Raw genomic sequence first — 21,713 nt, forward strand, 5'->3', positions numbered from 1 at the left:
GGAGCCTCGCTCTGTTGTGCGACCCTCACCACACTCTGGTGAAAGTGATTAAATAAATAAATAAATAAGCTGAAAATAGAAACAGCGACACAACAACGCGCCAATTCCGTTTCGCTTCGCATACTTCTGTCACGCACTCCCCGTAAATAAATATCCGCGAAATTCGCCCGCACTGAAATAACAGTTTGGCGTGTTGGATAATAAATAACTTATTAGACATTTTGTTATGTAGTATCCCTGAGTATTTTTACTCGTTATTTGTATTTTGACGCGCCCTACGGGCTCGTCAAATACGGCACAACTCGTAAAAATACTCAGCGATACTACACAACAAAACGTCTAATAAGATTTATTAAAAACTGGATCATTGGATAATGCAATTCAAGACTTTTTATTGGCTTAGCCATTATGGTATATGAGCCAATATACCATAATCTACAAATATGGTAAGCGTACGCGTCAGCTTAAAATCAAAAGGGAGCTAAAAAAATCCTGTTTCTTCTTACAAAATAATTATTTCTTGGGGGCGTTTTTAATAAAACAATTATTCCACTCGCACTTGTTGGATATGAGATGATTATAGCCAACTCGGCGCTACGCGCCTCGTTGGTTATCTATCATCTCATATCCAACGCGCGCTCGTGGAATAATTGTTAAATATATAGTTGACGGCATGTTTGTTTTTCGCAACCTTGTGCGCGCGCTGAATTGCATCAGCAAAAGCGCGCGCGAAAACTGTGTTCGGCCACCTTAAGCTTTGGATCCAGGCTCCTGCCTCTGATAGTGCGAGCAACTACGGCCGGTAAGGCTTAAAATGTACCCAGTGGCGTAGTCCTTGGACCACCAGTTTCACCCTAGACCCTCTTCGTATTGTGGGGCTCACGATTTTTTTCCAAATATCTCGTGGACTCGGAAAAATGGCATAAAGTGAGCTAGTTTGCATCAGGGGTTGTATTATTATTTCATGTTCTGTTACATGACGCTCTAGTCCACAAAACTTTGGCACGTGCCGAACAAAATTCCAAAATGGAGATTCTTCCTTCAGAGCTTCATCCGCATGTTGATGCCATTGATATTGAAGAAGGTTCCTGATCGGCATTTTTCTCGCATTAAATTTATGAAACGTAAGTTTTGCAACTCTAATTTATCCCATTTTTTTCACAGACGGCACATTAGCAGTAGCATCCTCAGCGTTGACCGGCCGAACTTGGAACGGATCTTTGTGGTTGTTCAAAGATCGTGCTAAAGCACCGGATGTCCATTACTGCAGTGCTGGATGTGCTACAGAATCAGGGACGACAGATATCAAGTGGATCGACTCTAAAAGACTTGTCCTTGGATCTGACACAGGCACTGTGGACATTTGGTGTCTGAGTGGAAGCTTTCAAAGTTTAGAAAACATGGCGTCATTATCAGATCATGACAATACAATTTCTTCCGTCAGTGTAGATTGTGTAAAGAGTAAAATTGTTAGCGGCAGCTGGGATCGATGGTAAGCACTGAGGTTTTTATGTATTTAGTCTTCGTTCACGCACGACAATAAGGCTCGTGGACTTGTTCTGAGACAACCTAGAGAAATCTTTTGAGCTGAACAGGTCGCTGTCAAAATTATCTTTTACAGCTATAAAGTTCACACATAGTTTACGATGATCAGCCAATAAAACCGATTCTTATTTTCTTGTTGAAAGTATTAAGGCCCCGAAATTTATTTTCTCCACAACTTTGACGTGAGATTTTCTACGTGCTGCTTTTGGCAAGATTTCGGCAAGATTTCCAGATAGCCTCATAGCTCAGTTTTAGAATAGTGTGGGGTTATACGGAGATATTTCCATTTGATTTAACCTTTAACTTTCAGGAACCGATTGGCAAATCTCCTCTCTGACTTGCCAGTTGAAATACGTGAAATGGCAAGGAGAAGTTACTTGTCAATCAACTTTAGAAGTTAGGACACTCGTTAAACACTATGGGAACAAATACATGAACCTATAACTGTACTGTTACTCCTCTCTTCTCTATCAGCATCAAACTGTGGGATTTAGAGCAGGAAAAATGTATTAAGTCTTACAAAGGTTAGTGTTACATTGTTCTAGACCCTTTTTTTCCTTATTAAGCAGTTAAGTTAAATGTGAGAGAAGTGATTTGTCCAGACAAATTTTTTTTTTTTCTTTTTTTTTTTTTTTTTTAGGTCACAGGGACATCGTGTGGAGTGCTGTGTACAGTAAAACTGAGCAGGATGTTTTTGTTTCAGCCTCGCAGGTGTGTGTAAAATGTAAATGCTATATTTAATCCTAAAACTCCCAGAGGGGATGGACATGTAATGTCTCCCTATAATATCCATAATATGGCCAGTGTTAGTGTAAAAGTTAAACCCAGGACCTCACAACAACAACAAAACAGAAAATGTAAACTAACACCACTTCTTATCTTATCTTTACTCTGGTAACTCAGGTTGTTGAAAGTATCTGACAGTAATGTTGCCTTTTTTTGGTTTGATTTTTAGGATGGGAGAGTTATTCTATGGGACACCAGAGCACCAAACTGTGTTTCCAAGTTGTCAGGTATATCAAGTTGTAAGGTTACAGCATTGTACAATATGATTTTCTGTCTGAAGAGGAAGTTATTATGGAAAGTTATCCAATTAGATTAATGATTGAAAAGAGCAGAACCATACAAACATGTGCTTTTGTTTCAATTGTACATCCCTTCAATATTATCAGTGCAAAATGATAACAGCAGCCTTGGATCTTATGATAAGAGGGAGCCAGAAAGTTTAAACAATACAATAAAATCATATTAATGATTAAAAATTTTCCTCTATATGTACTACCAAGCATTCATGATGAAGGTGAGGTCTGGATCCACAATGTGAATGTAAGCAACTGAAACAATTTAGCTTGAAAAAGTTTTTCAAAATGCATCTTCTACTGTTCATAGATCCCTCTCAGTATAACAGCATTCCACGCTGTGCAGACTGGAGTCCATTAGACCATCACTTACTTGCACTTGGTTAGTAGAGATTTGGTTATTTCTAGAATAGAGGTTTTGCACAGTAGCCATGTTGGATGGCAGGAACAATGAAAATATTTTGCATAAGAAATAATTTTTTTTCCCATGGGTAAAATAATTTATTGTTCCTGCTGTTCCCTACAGCTAAATCAATGTTTGGAAGCAGCCATTTTATTGAAAATGAATGTTAACCTTTTAAAAAATTTGGTCAGTTTACCTACCATTAATGTTGTAAATTCTTGACAAAATAAATCAATTTCTGAGATTCTCTTCTTTTAATACACACAATCTACCTTATTATACATTCTATTATGTCATACCTACATACAATAGATTCTAAATAAATGTAGAAGTGACATTATATCTACAAACAATGGTTTTATGCACTCTTACCTTTACAAGTGCAGCTCAGGAATATGCATAATAAAACAATTATTGGATACGGTTTTCACATGATAGGAATTATCATCAAGGCCTCAGTTTGTGTTAACGGCCTCAGCCTTCGGCTTCATCAGACAACACAAACTTTGGTTTCGATAATTATTGCTATCATGCGAAAACTGAATCCAATAATTGTTAATTAAAGGATGCTAGATTAGTTTGTTAACCCTTTTTACTCTCAGGAGTGACCAAGATATAATTTCTCCTAACAGGATCAATACACTATCAAACATACAAATAGGAACAAAGAAAATATAAAAAATATCAACAAATTTTAGGGAAGTTATATAATTTTTGACCAAATTATCTCAATGTACATCATAGGAAATGTGTCACAGATAGCTGGGAGAATAACTTTTAAGATCTTTGGGGTAAAAGGGTTGAAAAAATATTCATGGGTTTGAGTCTCATTGTAGCTAAGCAGATGGTGTTTGGAGTATTACAATTTATCTTTTGGAACCAGAGCCATTGAGATGATGAAAACCAGTTTAACCCTTTCTCTGGCAAACATACGAATTCATACGCTCTGACCCTATCCATACTAAAAACCTCAGGGGACCCCCAGATAGTATTGTTTTGAGTTCTTAAAGATTATTATGGTTTGTCAAGTCACATTCCTTCATTCGTAGCCATTTTTCTCACTGTTTATAGCTAAATTTGACTAGTTTTTCGTGAAAAAAATTTGCTCATGCAATACTATCCTTTTAAAAATGGCGTCTGGATGGATTCCAGTCAAGGAAGCACGATGAATTGCGTTGAGGATGATCCTAACGAAGTTTCTTTTGAGGGAAAAGGACCGTGACTATTTAGACTTGTGAGCTGTATGATTTTCTTTGAATGTATGTCAAGTATTTCATACTGCATTTTTCCTATGCCTACACTTTTGAAGGTTGCTATGGATTGTATTTTTTTTATAAGAAGAGAACCTTTTTTACCTTATTGTCCATTTATGGTTCTTTGTGTCCTTCGTGGTTACTATTTTGGTGATTTCAAGTGAAGCTAGCTAGTTGTTACTCAAGTATAGTTCTGCAATATCACATATCCTCTAATTTTGAAAATTACTAAGCCGCACCTTGATGAACAGTAAAAGGCATAACTTTGGTTGCAATCAGGATAATTGGATGGAATAAAAAGTGTTTGGTTCCTGAAATAATACACTTTTGCAAAATACAAAAGTTATGCTCACAACTACGTTGATGCCTTGTCTTAGTAGAGCAGGAAAAACAACATACTCTTCAAACATTTTGTTATGCTTGGCTTGTCTTGCCCCAAATTATGTGCACAAGGACCCATATGTAACAAAATAGTCTTAAAATGATGGTAAATTTTCTTATGATTAAAATGATATATAGTTTGTTGGGGTTAAACTTAAAATGTGATGAGCTGTGGCCTGATTTGTCAGCTTACATCATAGAAAAATATTGAGTCCCCAGGAACCTGCCAGCGAAAGGGTTAAAGGGCTTTATTAAAAGTAAGCCATTCAAATCTGGCTTGCAATTTCTCTAAGTAACAAGAAATGAAGATCATTCTTTCACACTGCTTCTGTTTACCTCTATTTTTCTAAATTAGCCAACAACCCTGTAAAGAGCATTAGTATTCTTCCAAACCATATTTTTACAACCTCCAAGCATGGGTGGATCCTTAAAGACGATCAGTTTGAATTGGCTATTTAAGTGACAATTTGAAATATTTTCTGTCATGGTGTAACAGATTCAAGTTTGTTTCTTTGTCATTTGTTGATAGAAACATGTATGTTTTGAACTGCTTTAGGGTACGAAGATGGTAGTGTGTGCCTCTGTAACATCCAAAACCCCAAACAACCAGTCCTAACTTATTGCCCTCATGAAAGAGCTGTCAACAGATTGGCTTTCTCACCAAGAAGGTTGGTTGGTTTGATGAGATCTTCCTTTTAGTTGTTGTGTGAACCTCAAATCTTAGTAAAAATGTACTCTCTTTTGTCTGTTTAGTCCTGAATGGCTCGCATCAGTATCAGATGACTTGTGGGTTCACGTACAAGACTGTCTTAATGACACAGAAGTGTAAGTAAAGAGAGATTTTCTTTGATATACTTGTGGTATTTTGGAGATAAACAAGATGCATGTAGTCCAGTTGTGAGGCGTGAGTAGTCCAGTGGTCAGTGCACTGGACTCTGGGTGAGATGGCCCGGGTTCAATTCCTGGCTGGGGCTTGACGTTGTGTCGTTAAGCAAGACGCTTCACTCACATTGCTTCATCTTCTCGGATAGGATGTTAAGCCGGAGGTCCCGTCTCCTGCACCTATCAATTAGTTAATTTCGGCAGGAGACATTAAAGAACCCACATCACGAGATTACTGTGATGTGGTCTGGCCTGGTTACTGGGAATGGGGTTGGGGGCATCTGTAAAATTTCTTCTTTATTCATTGTAAACTGCCGCTAGCAGTCTGGAAAAGTCCCCCGCACAGTGTTGTAAAGTGCATTGGAGCATTTACATGGAAATGCGCTTTAGAAATTGATCTATATTATTACTATTATTATAATAAGGGCAATGAAAAGCTCTAGAAACATCTTCTCTTAAATTCTCTGTGATTGGTGGATACATTTGACTGTGACTGGCTGATGTACAAATGTAACTGTCCAGTGACGAGGTCCTATCACAACCAACCGTCTGATTACAACTCTACAGAATAATGAGTGAAAAACAAGGTAATTCATCCACCAATCACATTCAAGGAAATTGTAATGATTGTAAGTGAAATTGTCTCAAGATAAATGGGAATCGGTTTGAAATCTTTATCAAAGCAACACGTGAAACAGAGTGGCTGTATTGATCGATCAAACAATTAAAAGTATAAGGAAAATATGGAAACTGTTTGCATTGTGGGCCTCTTAATCTATCAGAGGGAACAGCATCCAACTTCTCTCTTCATTATCATCCCTGAAATCAAACATTACTGTCACAATAACACAGGAAATGATCACCAACTAAAGAAGCTTTTGACTGTTAAATGAATTCTCCTGGACAGTACTGAATGAAATGTGTTGAGTAAAGAATGGAAAATATGTATACTGATGTTGGGGAGTAGAGGATTCAAGAGCATCCTTAGAGTGTGACTTTTGAAACTGCCTATTCGACGAACAAAGATGGCTCCGGGGTCCAAATTTTCTTACCTTCTCTAGAGATATTGTTTTAGTGATAGAAATTGTAACCTTTACGCACGTAAAAATGGAGGTCATCAACGAGTTACTTTATCTAAATATCTCAGACCTAGTTGATGAACTTCATCCTTGTTTCTCTCAGTCTCAGAAGTGATGAACATACGGAGGTCGTGCGGGGCCTGGCATGGAGTCCCGTGGATGACACCCTTTATACCAGTGGTTGGGGCCAACAGATATTCAGTCATGCGTTTGACTGTGGGGAGCCTTCTGACCTCAATGTAGAAGCCAGCATTTCTCGAGCTACCTCGGTGTGTATGGATATGGATTCTGTCAGTCAAACTCACTTTAATGGAGATCTCAATGGAATGTCTCTGGATGATAACAATGGTGAACAAACGATGGAAGTTGAAGGGCAAGGAGTCACACAAAAGACTGTATCTTCTAACGTAGAAACGAATAGCTCGGTTGAGACTATTAGCTAGCACCTGATAAACGGTAAATAGAGATTTAAGTTTACAATTGTGTTTAGGAAACGTAGGTGGCGATCTCTCAAACCGGAAGATTGGCGCCCTGTTTTGGAGTTTTTCACCTTTGATAGTGACAGGTTATCAGAGGAATTTGATATCACAATTCTGAGGGTGAAGTAATTTCCATAAAAGATCAAAGTTTAAAAAGTGTTGGCTTAGTAGATACTATTAAAGTATTGTAGCATTCTTTCCATTATGGTGTTGATATCGTAAATAACCTTTGAAGCATCTGCTCTGATAACCTGACGAAGGAAGCAGTGCACTTTTCCAAGGGGTTTCGTTGAACTAAACTCGATGTATTCACAGGAGCCACTCAGAATAAGTTCATAGTCAAGAAGCAAATGGGAACATAGAACTTCCTCAAGCGCGGAAAACCCGAATTACCAAGGCATGATTGGTCTTAGTTTTGTCATCTGATTGCTTAAAATGACGATGCGAGCTCTCTAGACCAATCACAGATCGAAGCGAGTATCACCGGTTCCATCTGATAAAGAAAGATTGGTATTCGTCGTACAACTATTTTTTAACTTCATTTGCAATTTCCTGGAATTTTCTCCGACTCGAATTAGGCCTTGAGATTACATCTACTTCCTTACTTCTATTTGATTTGGACATAATTGAAGAATTTGAAAAAAGCAATGCAAGGGGAAAGACTTAAACATCCTCCCTGTTATTCTGTCCAAACTCTTTCTTTAACTAAGGTTCATTCCTGGGTTACTTTTAAGTTATTCATTGGCTCTAGTCTCAGGCCTCCTCAGTCATTTTTTTTTGTCGCGTGTTCTCTCCCTCTTTTCGCGCGAGACACGACCAAATAACGACTGCGACGGAGGATGCCTTGGCTTTAGTCACCTTTATGTTTACTGTTGTAAGTGACCATATCTGCGCTCCATTTCTCAGGCAACCAGTTATGACCATCTCATGCAGATTATGTTGAATAAAGTAACTTCAAGCAGTGCAAATAATAAAGAAATAGTGACCGATTTGAACCGATCTCTGTGAGAACACGTCTCATAGTTCGTAGCGTTGGAAGACGTCTGTTATTTTGGAACAGATAACCATTTGTTTTTTTTTCGTTGTAAATCATTTCGCCTGAAAACATTTTCATGGAAATGGTTCACCTGGCCGGTCTATCGTTGTTTTGTTAAAATGCTCTGGACTAAATGACTGTTGCACAACCAAAAATGTTCTGCAAGTAACTTACCTCACAATTTTTATAGATCAACCAGACGAGATGAAGGGAACATACAACCTCGCAAGCTGGAAGGTGATGCCTTCAGTTAAAGCGAATTTCGATTGAATGACTTAAAAACAAAACCAAAGTTATCACAACAGTCAATCCGAGGAAAGGAAAATATCACAATGAGCCAGTGAGAAAGCACAGTAAAACAACTAAGCTGACCAAGCGTGGGAAAAACGTCATTGATCAAGTCGCGGGAAAAGCGCGGGAAAGCGCCAATGATCAAGTCACGAGTGGCTTTAGTTTTGTTGCTGATTGGTTGAAGGGATGACGAAGCGAAATAAAGCAAACTAAAACAATCCTTGTATATTAAGTGTTAAGCGGGATTAGTACAGACGTGGCGCACTGTTTCCTTCACAGCTTGCCTAATGTCCTTGATCTTCCAGCAGTAAAGAAGAGGATTGAGTGAAGAGTTGAGGTAAACCAAAGCCGACGTCGCAGCCTCAACAACAATGAGTGACCTGTTTAGGCCACGCACGGCGATAACTGCGGTTGTTAGAGCAAATGGAAGATAACAGGTGGCTAAACTTGTATGAACCCATAGTGCATTGAGAACTGTTCGTTTGTACCGCTCTATGTTAAGTCCGGTGCGAGGGCATTCCAAGGCGGCTTGTACTCGTGCTTGTTGACGTCGAATGTTGTGGAAGATTCTTGCGTAACAATATGTTGAAATTGCAACAAGTGACAGTACTGATGCAGTGCTCACCAGGAAATATAAATACGCACTCCAGATGTAGACGATGCCGACAGTGGTGCTCAAAAACCAGAATACAGTAACAAGGGCACGAATTCGCTTGACAGTTACAACTAATCTGTATTGCAAGCCCAATAACAGCGCGAGAAGTCGATCCACGCTTAGTGTGGTTAATGTAGCCAAAGAAATGCCGGAGAAAATGGTGGTCGTAGTGTAAACGATATCTTTGCTGATTTGACAAAGCTCTGAGTTTCCTGCAAGAAACGAGGAGTACATAGTAACTATAGCGGGCTGTGAAATGACACCGACGCAGAGATCAGTGATCGCCAGAGAACGAAGAAGTAATTTTGTAGGCGGATGAAGACAAGAGTTCTTGCGTAAGGCGGCCAATATCAGCCCATTTCCAAAAGTAGCTGTTACTGTTAGAAAAATGAGCAAAGAGACGACAGCTCGGTAAAAGATGAAAAGATCAGAGTTTTCTTGGTTGTTGACTTTACGAACCCAAGATCGGCTACAAAACAAGTCGTCACCCGACATTTTAACTCTGAGGAAGTCGACGAGTTCAAAATGTAAACGAGCTTGAGGTGACTTTGGGTAACCGAAAAAGATGGAGTTCTCTTGCGTGAGGTTCTTACCAAATAAATGACTTTAGATTAGTCAGTGCTTTTTCTAGTCCCGAAACAGCTGAGTTGATGTGTTTTGTATTGTTTTAATAGTTTCTTGTTTAACTTTAATAATGAAATTTGACAAATCTCGAGTATTTTGCATCGTTGTCTCATTACATGACGAGAAGACGAAGAGTTTGACTGTCAGTTACCAAACTAAAACTAATTTTTAAGAGCTCCTCCAGAAAGGATGTGTCCAATTTGTTTATTTAGTATGCTATTTCCTTCTTATTAAGTGTCAGCATTGCGCAGAACTGAATAAATTGAGATGCTGTTAATGGATGATGTGTTTCTTACATTCGATGTGAAATAATTCTTAACGGCTGATAGTTTCTAAAGAAACTGTTTGGGGCTGCGTCGGTGGGGGTAACGAAATAATTTGAATTTATCAACAAAGTTGAAATGGTAAATTGGCCACCGTTACGATTATAAAAGCTGACGTTTTGAGCGTTAGCCCTTCGTCGGAGCGAATAGAGATATTGTGGGTTGTGTGTGCTTTTAAAGGCAGCTAAAAGGAAAAAGGAAAAAGGAGCTACGTGATTGGTGGGAACATGGCAACGAGAAAAACACGAATAAATAATAATGAAATAATTCTTATTGTGTTTGAAAAGAAATCCGTCAATCGGCAAATTTGTTATGCTAATTCAGAGATGTATGATTCCGGTTACTTTCTCTGTCTTGCTTAGTCTGCTACACAGCCGTTCTTAGGGTCGAGAACGGCTGTGTAGCAGACTTAGGGCCGAGAACGGCTGTGTAGCAGACTATGTCTTTCTTGGTTACTTACAATTTAAATGATTTAGGAAGAGTTAGAAAATGATCGTGATAACCCTCACAAAAATTTGGTGGCAATGTTATGAAAGTGGTGAAGTATCCTGTTACATTCAGTTTAATAGTTAGCTACCCCGCATACGTAGTATCTTACCATATTTCCTCGAGAATAAAATTGTTTTCAAAGCAGTGGAGAAAGATGCTTATCGTATTTCCTCGAATGGGCGCCAACGCTCTAATATGTGCGTTCACCCGTGTAAGCCAACCTCTCTTGCCGTGTTAAGTCAACCTCTCTTACCCAAACAATAAAATAAGCACCCATCCCTCCGCCCTCACTTTCTCAAGTAGTAAGGATACGAGGAAAACCTATTTCTATTGTCACTTTATTTATAACTTTTTAAGCTTCAACTACAATGAAATCGGCAAAGGAGAATAGTTTCTTGCGCCCTCCTCGAATTAGCGCCTTCCCTCCAATAAGCGCCCCTCCTTTCAGCCGAAATTTTAAACAAGCACCCAGGCGCTTATTCAAGGATACTGGGAAACCGTATCTGTGTAATGGAGATGTTCATTTAAAAACAGAAACTTTTCGTGGTTTAATTCGTAAAGTAAGAGTAAAAATGTACGACTAAACTCTTCACAGTTTGTTTCACTTCTTTCATCCTCCAGCAGAAAAGAACAGGGTTTAAGGAAGAATTCAAAAGCACTAGAACAACAGCCGCACTCGCAGCAAAAATCAGAGACTTGTTATATCCATGAATAGCGATCACAGCTGTTGTCACAACAAAAGGGATGTAACACGTCAATAATTTGAGATGAACCCACAGCGCGTTGAAAACCGATTTTTTTGTATCGCGCCATGTTCATTCTGGTACTTTGGTTTCCAGTAGCATCTTGTATTTGCGTTTGTTGACGCTGAAGGGAGAGAAATATTTTTCCGTAACAACAAGTGGAAACTAAAATTAAAAGAAGCACTAAAAGATCAGTCCCTATGACACACAGTTTCATGTTCCAAATAAAAGAACTACTTATAGGGATGCTCACGAACCAAACCAGAAATAGAGCTCCGCGGACTCGCTTGACGGTCACAACTTGTCTATATTGCAATCTTAACATCAAAGCGCGATATCTGTCTATACTGATAGCGTACAGTGAGAGCAAAGAGACACCTGAGCACATTGTTGTTACAACGATTGCTCCATATCGTTCTCGTATTCGACAAATCTCAGCTTTGGGATCCAAAAGAAGGTATGCTAGAGTTGCAAGTAATGGCTGCGCGATTGCGCCGGCTAAAAGGTCAGCCACTGTCAGAGAACGAAGGAGTAGTTTAGACGGCGCATGAAGTGATGTTCCACTATGGAGGGCAAGGAGAATCAAACTGTTTCCAACAGTTGCTGTTATTGTCAAAAAAATGAATATAAAAATGAAGAATTTCGGGGCAAACTCGTATAGAAAGGCGTCTTCTTGGTTACCTTTTCTGACCAAAACCGCACTACAAAGGTCTCCATCACTGATGTTTGGCATGTTAAAGCATCAGTTCGACTCCGCAAAGCTCTGGCTGCGAATCCTTACCTACTAATTGATCTTCATGAGCTCAAACGATATAACGGAAGGAAATATTTAACTACACCTCAGTGTTCTCCATGCTGACCTCGTGGCTTTGTGGGTCGGATAAGTTGAACCTAGCCCTGATTGGCCGCTCAGCCAAGATGAGCCGGTCTCGACTTCAAGTGGGTTTCGAAAACGCAAAAGTAAAAGAGGTTTGCTAATATCCAGTTATCTTAACCCCCACCTTTAGTCAATAACACACACATTGTAATTATTTAATTTCTTTTCCATAAAAATTTCTTTCAAGCAGCGAAACCTCCGTGAAAGTTCATGAATTGTTTGGGAGGCGAATGAAAGGAAAAATATTGAACAGCTAGTTTTACTTCCTATAATTCGGAGAAGATGGCCAATTAAATAAAATGACAATCATAATATTAGTTGCAAAAAAATGGAAATTTTCGCCATCTGTGTACCCGAAAGTTTCCTTAATTAGTTACGAACGAAAAAAAGGGAAAAATCAGGGACTTGGTGCGCTGAATCAAATTAGAGAAGTATTCATGAAAAACACCCATGAAATCTTTTCATCCCCAGTCCAAGATAGATGAGGTAAATAATGATAAGCCAATCAGGTAAAGCCACATGCATGGAAATTTCTGGTTTGCTGAAAAAGAATACTGAAATTGCTGAAAAAAAATTAATTGCTTTTTCGTTTTGTAGGGTAAAGAAATCGTTTTTCGTTTTTTTATTGGGTCGATGAAATCGCCGGTAAAACAAAGGAACTCGCAGTAAGGTTCTTTTTTAACCTGCGTTCAGTTCTAAAAAAACTTTCATCGACATTCAACATTCCGCTTTATATATTCTGCATTGGCCTGGAAGAATTCTGTTTTTCTTTTTTTTTTTGCTAGAGCCGTTATTGATTTAGAAATACATGTCATCGAATTACATTCGACATTCTAGAGGAAACTAATTAAACAATAGAGTGTTTCTGCCGAGGAATTATCGGCTGATAGTTGCCCCGCGGAAATTTGATGTTCTTAAAACAAATATTTGCCCGCTTCGCTTCGAGGGCAAATATGCTAGTTTTAAGAACATCAAATTTCCAAGTGGCAACTATCAGACCGATACTTCCGAGACATAAACACTATATGGTTTTTATTGTTCACCACTAAATTTTCTTCCGCGCCTACAGCCTGTCACAAATACCAATAATTCGCAACCGTACATTGGCTAAATAATACGTTATACCTGTCAGAATTGAAAAGTCACTGTTTCTCCGATCTGCCTAACTTCGCGGCCGTCAAACTATTCAAAACTTTTCACGGATGAGTACTATCAATCCAGGTATTTTCCGCGGACGGGCCCTATCCATCCGGGTATTTTCCGCGGGCGGGCACTATGGGCTGATAGTCTCTCTCCACGGATGAACACTATCGCATCACGTGATCGATTTAAACCCATAAGAACCGGAGAAAAGTTAGTGGTGAACTATAATAAGAGATAGTATCGCTACATCACCACTGCCTCCACCCCCTCCCCCACAGGAATATTTCAGCACTGTCTTCTCCAAAACCATTGATAATAATTCGACTAATCAATGACAAAGGAAGTGGTGTGACCCAACAAAGTTTTTCAACCCAGAAAGAAGCCATGCCGAACCTGTTTTCCCCGACCAAGTAACACTTTTAAACCCTAACATCAGCATGCATATTCTCTATGTTGTTCTTTATACATTTCCTAAGGTGCTGACAAGAATAATTTCTTTAACAGTCAAGAGCTTCTTAAAAGATTGGTGATCATTTCCATTATTCTCGTGACCTTAACGTTTGATTCAGGGGTCATAACGTAAGGAGAAAATACATGCTAGTCACTCTTAGAAGTTAAATGGGTCACAAGATAAGCAGAGCAAGGAAAAAGGAAACTGGAACGGTCGATCTCTTCAACACCGTTCTTCAAACATTCTTAGTAGCTTTTGACCACATAGCCTGAGACACTATATTTCAAGCTAGTAACAAAGTTGTCGAAAACTGAACGGTTGACCAAAGATTACCCATTGTTGACAATGGATCATTCCTCTTGTTTTACTTTATTTTCAAAAAAAAAAAATCACAAGCTAAAGTTCTGTTAGATGCACGGACTTGAAGATGGAGATAATCCCATGCTTTGCTCGTGATAACTTGTTAAAATCTTGCTTTCATGAGATAACAACTGAATGGCAGAGCGTTTACTGAGCAGACGATAAAAGTGAAGGCTGCACTTGAATGCTGTTTATTCTTAGCACCGTAAGATCTTGAAAGTGTTCTAGGAAATAAGAGAACAAAATGATATCAATGATGGCTGTCATGAAAAACACCAGCAAGCAAGAAATAATAAGTTTATGAATACCTTGAGATAACAAAACGAATTCTGACCACCTAAACGCCTACTCTTCTAATCCCCTACTCCACTCCCCCCATAAAAAGGCACGTCATCAAGAGACAAACGTGCCAGTAGTTTTTTTTTTTTTTTTTTTACCATGTGTAGACGTCTTTTATGTTCTCTAATTGAACTTGACATCGGCATAATGGAACAGTACATAATACAGACAAACCAACGGCAAACAAGTCGAATAATGGTGTCATCTGCGCGTTGTTTTCTCATTGTGAGCATACTTGCAGAAGGCGATTGATATGCGGGTAAAACTCAGCGCAATGAATTAACTCGTCGCTGTGTATGTGAAGTTTACCTTTCCATCTCCTATAACCCTTTCTCCGTTTCATTTTAAACACAATCTTCTTAGGTCCCTTGGTTTTTTCCAACACTGTTGCTTCAATCTTCACAAGGTCTCGTCTATGAAAGAAAACGTAAGACCCACTGTTATCAGGCCGGGTGGAAAAAGCCTTCGCAGCTTGGAAAATATAAGCCACTTCTGGGGTAATATTCACACAAATTCAACAGTATGGTTAGGAGAGGAAACCTCCAAGAAACCACCTGGCTTATACCAACATTCACCTCCGCTTCAAAAAATAATTGTTAAATAATTCAATAACAGAAACTGAATGTGCATAAGCAGTTAACCGCTCAAATTCGTTTCATTCTTGATTTCAAAAGGGTGTCTCAATTTTTGTGAAATTTTATCAGTCTTGAACAAACCACTGGCAGTGAACAGTAAAACTTACAACTCCCAAAAGTACTTATCTTATGAAAGGAAGTCACAAGAGTAGTTATTTTCAGGATTTTGTCATTACAGTACACGTTTATGTTAAGGTAAGAACTAGGTACTCACACAAGTAATGGGGTTCCTATCACAGTAAAATTTTCTCCACCAACTAACAAAACCTGAAATATGAAAAACAATACCATAAATACGGATCAAGTTAATGCCATTAGTTCAAATTAAATTCTTAAATGAATCCACTTCCTAATGTTTATAATTATATTGCAACTAGATGATTCTGAAACACTTCAGAGTCACTTTATGTGACTAAACCTGGGACTACAGCTAGCACATTCAACCTACTGGCTTATAAACTGACAGCACCTTTGTACACGACAGTCCATAGTAAAGACATAACCACTGTTCTCTTTCCATTAAATCCCCACCACTTCAAGTGGTTTCCACCTCCTTGTGACTCAAATGTTGAACTTTTCTAAGTGCATGCTCTTAAAGAGGAATCCATAAATAAATAAAAGTGTATTCCATCAAAAGTCCAGTCAAGTAAAGAAGTGGTCTCAGGAGAGTTAAGCACTTGCCATAACATTAAGTCAAACTTGCCTTTTCAATATGTATTCTATCTCCAGTTTCTGCATCAATCCTGTTGATAATTATAGTGTCATTCACAGTGATCTTAAATTGGCTCCCACCTGGAAAAAGAGAAGGAAAATCACATTAAATATAACTAACCTGTCAAAATTAACAATCTCCAGAGATAAAGACAAATAATTATTCATCTTTAGAAGACAAACAAGAATGTTGTCCACAGAGAAACTGAAATCCCATTATAGAAAAAAAAAAAAAAAAAACTTCAGTACCTATTTTTGACTAGGTTACTACTTGCAAGCACATTTCTATTGGCACCTTGATACTTGATACAAAGTGAGTTTCATTATTCTCTGGAAGTGTTAGGCTACTGTTCATGCATTATCCTACATACAAGGCTAACTTTATACACTGACCTATATGAACCACAGCAAATATCTGACCACTTGATTCCCCCTTTAACATTTCATCTTGCACATCTTTTATGACATCTAAAAAAGCACAATTAAAAAATTAATGTCGGCAAGGAGCCTTAAGTCTACTTTAGGGCAAATGATGTGATTGGGTGTATTGACATAATATCGACTGCTTCTGAAAATGAACCATTCCGTTCCACGCCCCCACCTTTTTGCTTAAGTTTTGGGCCAAAAATTGTGCACGTGTCTTATACATGAGACCATTGCTTGTCTCTAGTGTCCAGACTTCCCTTGTTAAATGACTGCATGGTTACCTAGCAAACTTTTTGCATCATTCACCTGCACTTTATTTTTCTCAAATTCCATCATTTTCATTTGAGCTGTGGGCTTTAGCAATGAAGACAACTGTTATTAGTCACAGGGAATAGGAAAATCAATTAAAGAGAAGCTTTTAAAAGGTTTTTTTCAGAGTTGATTAACTTATTAATGTGCTGCAAATACACAACATTAGACTTCGTCAAGTTTATTGTGAACATCTGCGAACAAATGACCAACTTTTTTTCACAACAGCACTTTTTTGGAATTTTTTTTTTCCAAAATCATGCTTGAAAGTTGGGAGTACCACTTATACATGAGCGCAGCTTATACACAAGTTTTTACGGTACTTCTAAAAACTTTACATCTAAATGACTTAGCTTTCTAATAACCTTTGAACTCCCATGAGTGATTAAGACAGAATTTCCCCTTACATTGTCAATACAATATGAAGCAGTCAAGTGATGAGAATATAGAAAAATATCCATTGGGGGAATATCAATTGATCCAATACCAAATTCTCTAAACTAACAACATAAGAATCAGAAGGCAAACAGTAAGGGGAATTATTATCCAACTACACTCCGTAGAGTACAAATAATGCCATAAACAAGTACAAATATCACACAGTATTTATACTCCAGAGAACTGGTTAGACAGGTTTTCTCGCATTGCACAAGCGAAGAATTGGATTGAAGTTACAAAAAAAAAAAAATAGAGGACAATTTGAATCATATTTCTGATGATGAAGAGTCAGAATGGCTGGAAAATATTGATCCAAGTTTATTAGATGAATCGAATGAAGAAAAACAGTTAGACAACCAGGAAATTTATTTATTTATTGAAGAAAATAAAAACAGCAACATGACAACGTGCCAATTCTGCTCTAATTCGCATACTTCTGTCATGCACTCCCAGTAAATAAATATCCACGAAATTCACCCACACTGAAATAACAATTTGGCGTGTTGGATAATAAATAACTTATTAGACATTTTGTTGTGTAGTATCGCTGAGTATTTTTACTTGTTATTTGTATTTTGACCCGCCCTACAACACAACTTGCAAAAATACTCAGCGATACTACACAACAAAATGTCTCATAAGATTTAGTATAATTTCAGAGCTGAGCAAAGAGTTTCCAGCGATCTGATTGGTCGAGCGGTTCCTTATATGACGCTATATAAACCGCTCCAAGCGGTTTATAAAAAATGTTAAAATAAAATGTTACTAAAATGTTATGATTTTAGAAATTTTTCTGTTGTTCAGCTCTGAAATTATACTAAAACAATTATTCACCTCACCTTCAGCGAATAATTGTTCAATATTTACTAATGACACCTTGGGAGTGAACTGGATAAAGGACAGAAGGAGAGAATTTTAGCAACTAAATTTCCAGTTCAAGTTTCCAATTTAACAATCTGTGTTCACTGGTCATGAAGCAATTAGTTAAGTTTAAATCACACAGTATTCATGGTCTAATGCTTAATTGAGATAACCATTTCTCACAATATGATATAATTTTGCATTTTCATCCATTAGTCTATTTTATTAGTCTTAATTATCATTTTTTTTCTTAAGATTAAAATTTTATATCTAGTATACATTTCACAATTTAACCTATTGATGTCCAGTGTGCCCGTAAGCGCCCATGTGGACCCACACCCTTTCTACGCCTTGTGACATCATCACTTTTAACCCTGGAGCACGACTTTGAGCACGTACTTACACAGGTTGAAAATATCTTACAAACGATACCAGAATGAGCGTAATTCAGTGAAGGCGATCTGAGAAATAGCCAAAAAACCATGTAACTTTGACCTGAAAATCTGCACGAAAGTCTTGTTCCATTACCCACCTACCTTTCTGAGCATGTGGTTTGAAAATAATGTAGTTTCCTAAAAAATCTCTACGTCAAAATGAAGCCTACTAAATTTCCAGCAAGTGAGGAGAAACTTCAGGCAAGGAAAGGGGAAAAAAAGGGCAGGAGAAAGAGAGAAAAGTAAAAGTTGTAAGTGGGGCATTACTTTTCAACCCAAAAACTATCTCGAGATTTTGCTTTCTGCGCGTGCCCAAGATTTTCAGGCCGCCATTTTGCATTTGGATCAAAAGGCCGTCGAGTGTACAAGCTGTTAATGGGTTTGTGGTAAGTTTGAGCTTTTAAAACCACAACAGTGACCCGAAATCTGCTTGACTAGCTTCAAAACACAGTTTTTCACAAAAGCTGCGGCTATTAATGGGTTAAGGTTGCTATCCCAATTTCAGTTTGCTAAATGGTGACACTTTGGGAAGTTGAGCTTGGAGCCCTGAATTTATGAAATAGCTAGTGTATAGAGGCATGCACCTGATGAATAAGGTGGACAATTTTGTTCATCATCATCTTCTCCACTAGCTTCTGTCAGGGAACTTGATCCTGAACAAAGACTACGGATATCAACATTTCCAAGCAGACCTACAGGGTTTATTGCTGAAAATGGAGTTACTGCTGCAGTAGACGTTGTGTACATTGTGAAGCTGTTGGGATGAATAACAAAAGAGACTGAGAATGAAAGTGGAACAAATAAATAACACAATTGTTTGAAATACCACAATATCATGATCTGATTTGCTAGTGAAAATTTGGTTGCTATAAAAGTTTGTAAATGATGACAATGGCCAAACAAATCCCAGCACTCTGGGTAAGATTGCAAAGACCATTGTTATGAAAATTGTTTCCTTTCCATTCACCTTCCCTATCATCAAATTCAACCAAGAAGTTGTAGGGAAAATAAGAAAAGGAAAAAATGAAAGAAAGAATATCAACAAACTGAGAAATAATTTCACCAAGCTTTGATCAGATCACTCCCATTCACTGAAACTTGCTCTTTGTTTGGAGCACTGCCACCACAGAAAGTGTTACATTTGGCTGGGGGTTTCTTTGGAAGTCAGACTCATTTTAAGATCATGTTTAAATAGTACATTTACCTATGACCTGCAACTTGAAATTCCAGGGAAAAGACAGTAATGAATTCACACTTGCCTAAAAGCCACCTTATGCCTTATGATATATGAGTTATGGGCAAAAGTATGTTTGTATAAAGCACACAATGAGCTGAAAGCGGAATTGGCCAGTACCACTGTGAAGGGGAGGAGAATAGAGAAATTTGCAGAGACTGTGGCATCAGTAGACTTGCAAGAAGAGGGAGATATTGCATACAATGGCATGTAAGAGGTCTTGAGAATTTCTCTGGGGACTTCTATGGCCAATAGCATTTCTGCCACAAGAGTACTGAGCTATCCAATTTACTAATTTGATATGCGGCAGCTTTTACGTAAGTGAGAATAGATGATAAAGTACATACTATGAACCAGTTTGTGTGTTGATAATAAAGAGTTATTTCATGGGGATGTTGCAGGACCACCAGATTGAATTGTAGTGAGACAGATTAAGATGTTACATTTTTCACCTCTAAGCCTCAGAATTCAAATTAAACTCAGAAATGAATCAGTCACCAAGAATGTGTCCACAGAGAAACTGAAATTCCATTATAAAAACAAGAAAAATTCAGTACCTATTTTTAACAAGGTTACTACTTGCAAGCACATTGCTATTGGCACCTTGATACTTGTGATTTTTTGCAGCAACACTCAACCCTGTAAATACAAATACATCAGTTAAGTTACAGTTCACAGTGTCGATTTACCATAGTACACTTCCAATAAACCCTATCTTGAAAAAATGAAATTAGTTTCTATCAAAATTCTATGCCTATCACCTGATAGGTAGCTCTCATTGAGGAATATTTTATGCAGGATTTCCACAAAGTCCCATACTTTGTTACCCCTAAAGTTCTTGGGACTTTGGCCTTGTCCCAGAGTAGTGTGGGGTTATACCAAAATCTTTCCATATTTTGCTCCATAAAGCTGAGAGAGACTCTGAGAATGAGTCTTAAAACTGAAAAATCGAGTAACACTTACGTTGATAATGTTCCTTTGATTACATAACTAGGCTAGCTAAATAGTAGCTCTGCACCGAAGCAATATCCAATTTTAATTTTTGACCATTTATATATATATATATAAAATCTCATTGCCCACTTTGCTGAACTGAAATTTGAAACCCGTGTTAACGATTTTTACCGTAAGAACTCACAATGAATGCAATCTAGTTGTTTTACCTAATGGACTTGCTAAAAATGAGTGTACATGTAGAAAACACGCCGCTTTCTTCGCGTGTCAGTGTTGTTTGGAGAACAAGGCATAAAATCGCCTCGGTAACTTTTGAAAGCTGTCGTTTTGAGCGTTAGCCCTTTGCTATGAACGAATCACCAGCCTTGAAAAATTTGCCACGGCGATCAAGTTACCCCTATAAACTTTATAACGCATTTCAAGATGATAACCATATTCCAGGAGTAACACAACCTCTATAGTTTCATATATTGCGAGATGTTCACACGTCGGTAAGCCTTATGTACATTGTAATATAAAAACACATAGTTGAAACCAATTATGAAATCTCACCTGCTGATGAAGTTTTTCTTAAGTTTCGAGTCAAAGATGATCGTAATAAATTTGCACATCTGACAACGTTTTTGGCCGCCATCTTGTCTTATAACACCCGCTGGTCAAGAAAGTGCAGTCCCCTTTCAAAATTGTGCCCCAGTTTACCCCAATCAACCCCAATTCCCCAGTCCTTCGGTTGGAGAAGATTGGTATCTCCTTTACGATTGTGTATAATGTCCTGAAAATATCTGATTCGCAACCACTCTCGAAGCTTTAGGGTTGAAGATTTGAGCGTTGCAATATAACTTCCACAACTTTATGTTGCTTCGGCGATGTTGACATGGGATCTCGATTAGGAGACGTGCACTCTGCTTATTGACTGGTTGTTGTCGATGATCAAGAATTCACGATAGAATAACTAAAAATTCCCTTTACAACAATTTTTTCGTACGGCCTTTCCTATTGGGTGACCCCATCCAAGGGAAAGATGCACCCATACCTTAGTTTTCTCCACTGAACCTTTTTATGGACATATAGGTGTAATTAAACGAAGATTAAAAAAAAGTGTTGAGAGTTGCGAAAATTGTGATTATCTGGATGGACTTCGAAGGGCTCCAATAATCCCGATAAGGATAGTCAAACAATTTGATTGGATAAGGAAGTAGGTGTGGGCCTTGCACGAAAATCGAACGCCTGGAAGATTGTGGCTAGCTAATTGAAAAAATTACTTCATGCAGTCAGTGCC

General features: G+C 38.1%; 3 protein-coding genes across 4 annotated transcripts; 1 reads left to right on the plus strand and 2 right to left on the minus strand.

Moving 5' to 3' along the window:
• Nucleotides 1–911: 911 nt before the first annotated feature.
• Nucleotides 912–9,988, plus strand: LOC111322031 (methylosome protein WDR77). Of its 2 annotated transcripts, XM_022925068.2 has the most exons (10): nt 912–1,084; nt 1,165–1,492; nt 2,020–2,069; nt 2,186–2,256; nt 2,501–2,558; nt 2,935–3,006; nt 5,218–5,329; nt 5,415–5,486; nt 6,726–7,078; nt 8,328–9,988. In XM_022925068.2, exons 1-9 carry the CDS (start codon nt 1,027–1,029, stop codon nt 7,063–7,065), a joined length of 1,161 nt encoding a protein of 386 aa, XP_022780803.2. In that variant the 5' UTR covers nt 912–1,026; the 3' UTR covers nt 7,066–7,078; nt 8,328–9,988. The 2 variants fall into 2 exon arrangements, with proteins under 2 accessions (XP_022780803.2, XP_022780802.2); XM_022925067.2 differs by lacking the exon at nt 8,328–9,988 and having other exon boundaries at nt 915–1,084; nt 6,726–7,303.
• LOC111322032 (melanocortin receptor 4-like) lies at nt 7,017–9,578 on the minus strand. The gene has a single exon (XM_088736279.1). It carries the CDS (start codon nt 9,576–9,578, stop codon nt 8,664–8,666), a length of 915 nt encoding a protein of 304 aa, XP_088592405.1. The 3' UTR covers nt 7,017–8,663.
• A 4,095-nt stretch (nt 9,989–14,083) lies between the features above and the next one.
• On the minus strand, nt 14,084–21,138 carry LOC111321975 (large ribosomal subunit protein bL21m). The gene is made up of 8 exons (XM_022924995.2): nt 20,987–21,138; nt 20,038–20,119; nt 18,831–19,000; nt 16,172–16,246; nt 15,771–15,859; nt 15,282–15,334; nt 14,742–14,845; nt 14,084–14,317 (listed from the first exon to the last, which is right to left on the minus strand). The coding sequence occupies exons 1-8, from the start codon at nt 21,066–21,068 to the stop codon at nt 14,241–14,243; spliced, it is 732 nt and encodes a 243-aa protein (XP_022780730.2). The 5' UTR covers nt 21,069–21,138; the 3' UTR covers nt 14,084–14,240.
• Nucleotides 21,139–21,713: the final 575 nt, after the last annotated feature.

This window comes from Stylophora pistillata, chromosome 1, assembly GCF_964205215.1.
Source record: "Stylophora pistillata chromosome 1, jaStyPist1.2, whole genome shotgun sequence".
Classification (NCBI taxonomy): Eukaryota; Metazoa; Cnidaria; class Anthozoa; order Scleractinia; family Pocilloporidae; genus Stylophora; species Stylophora pistillata.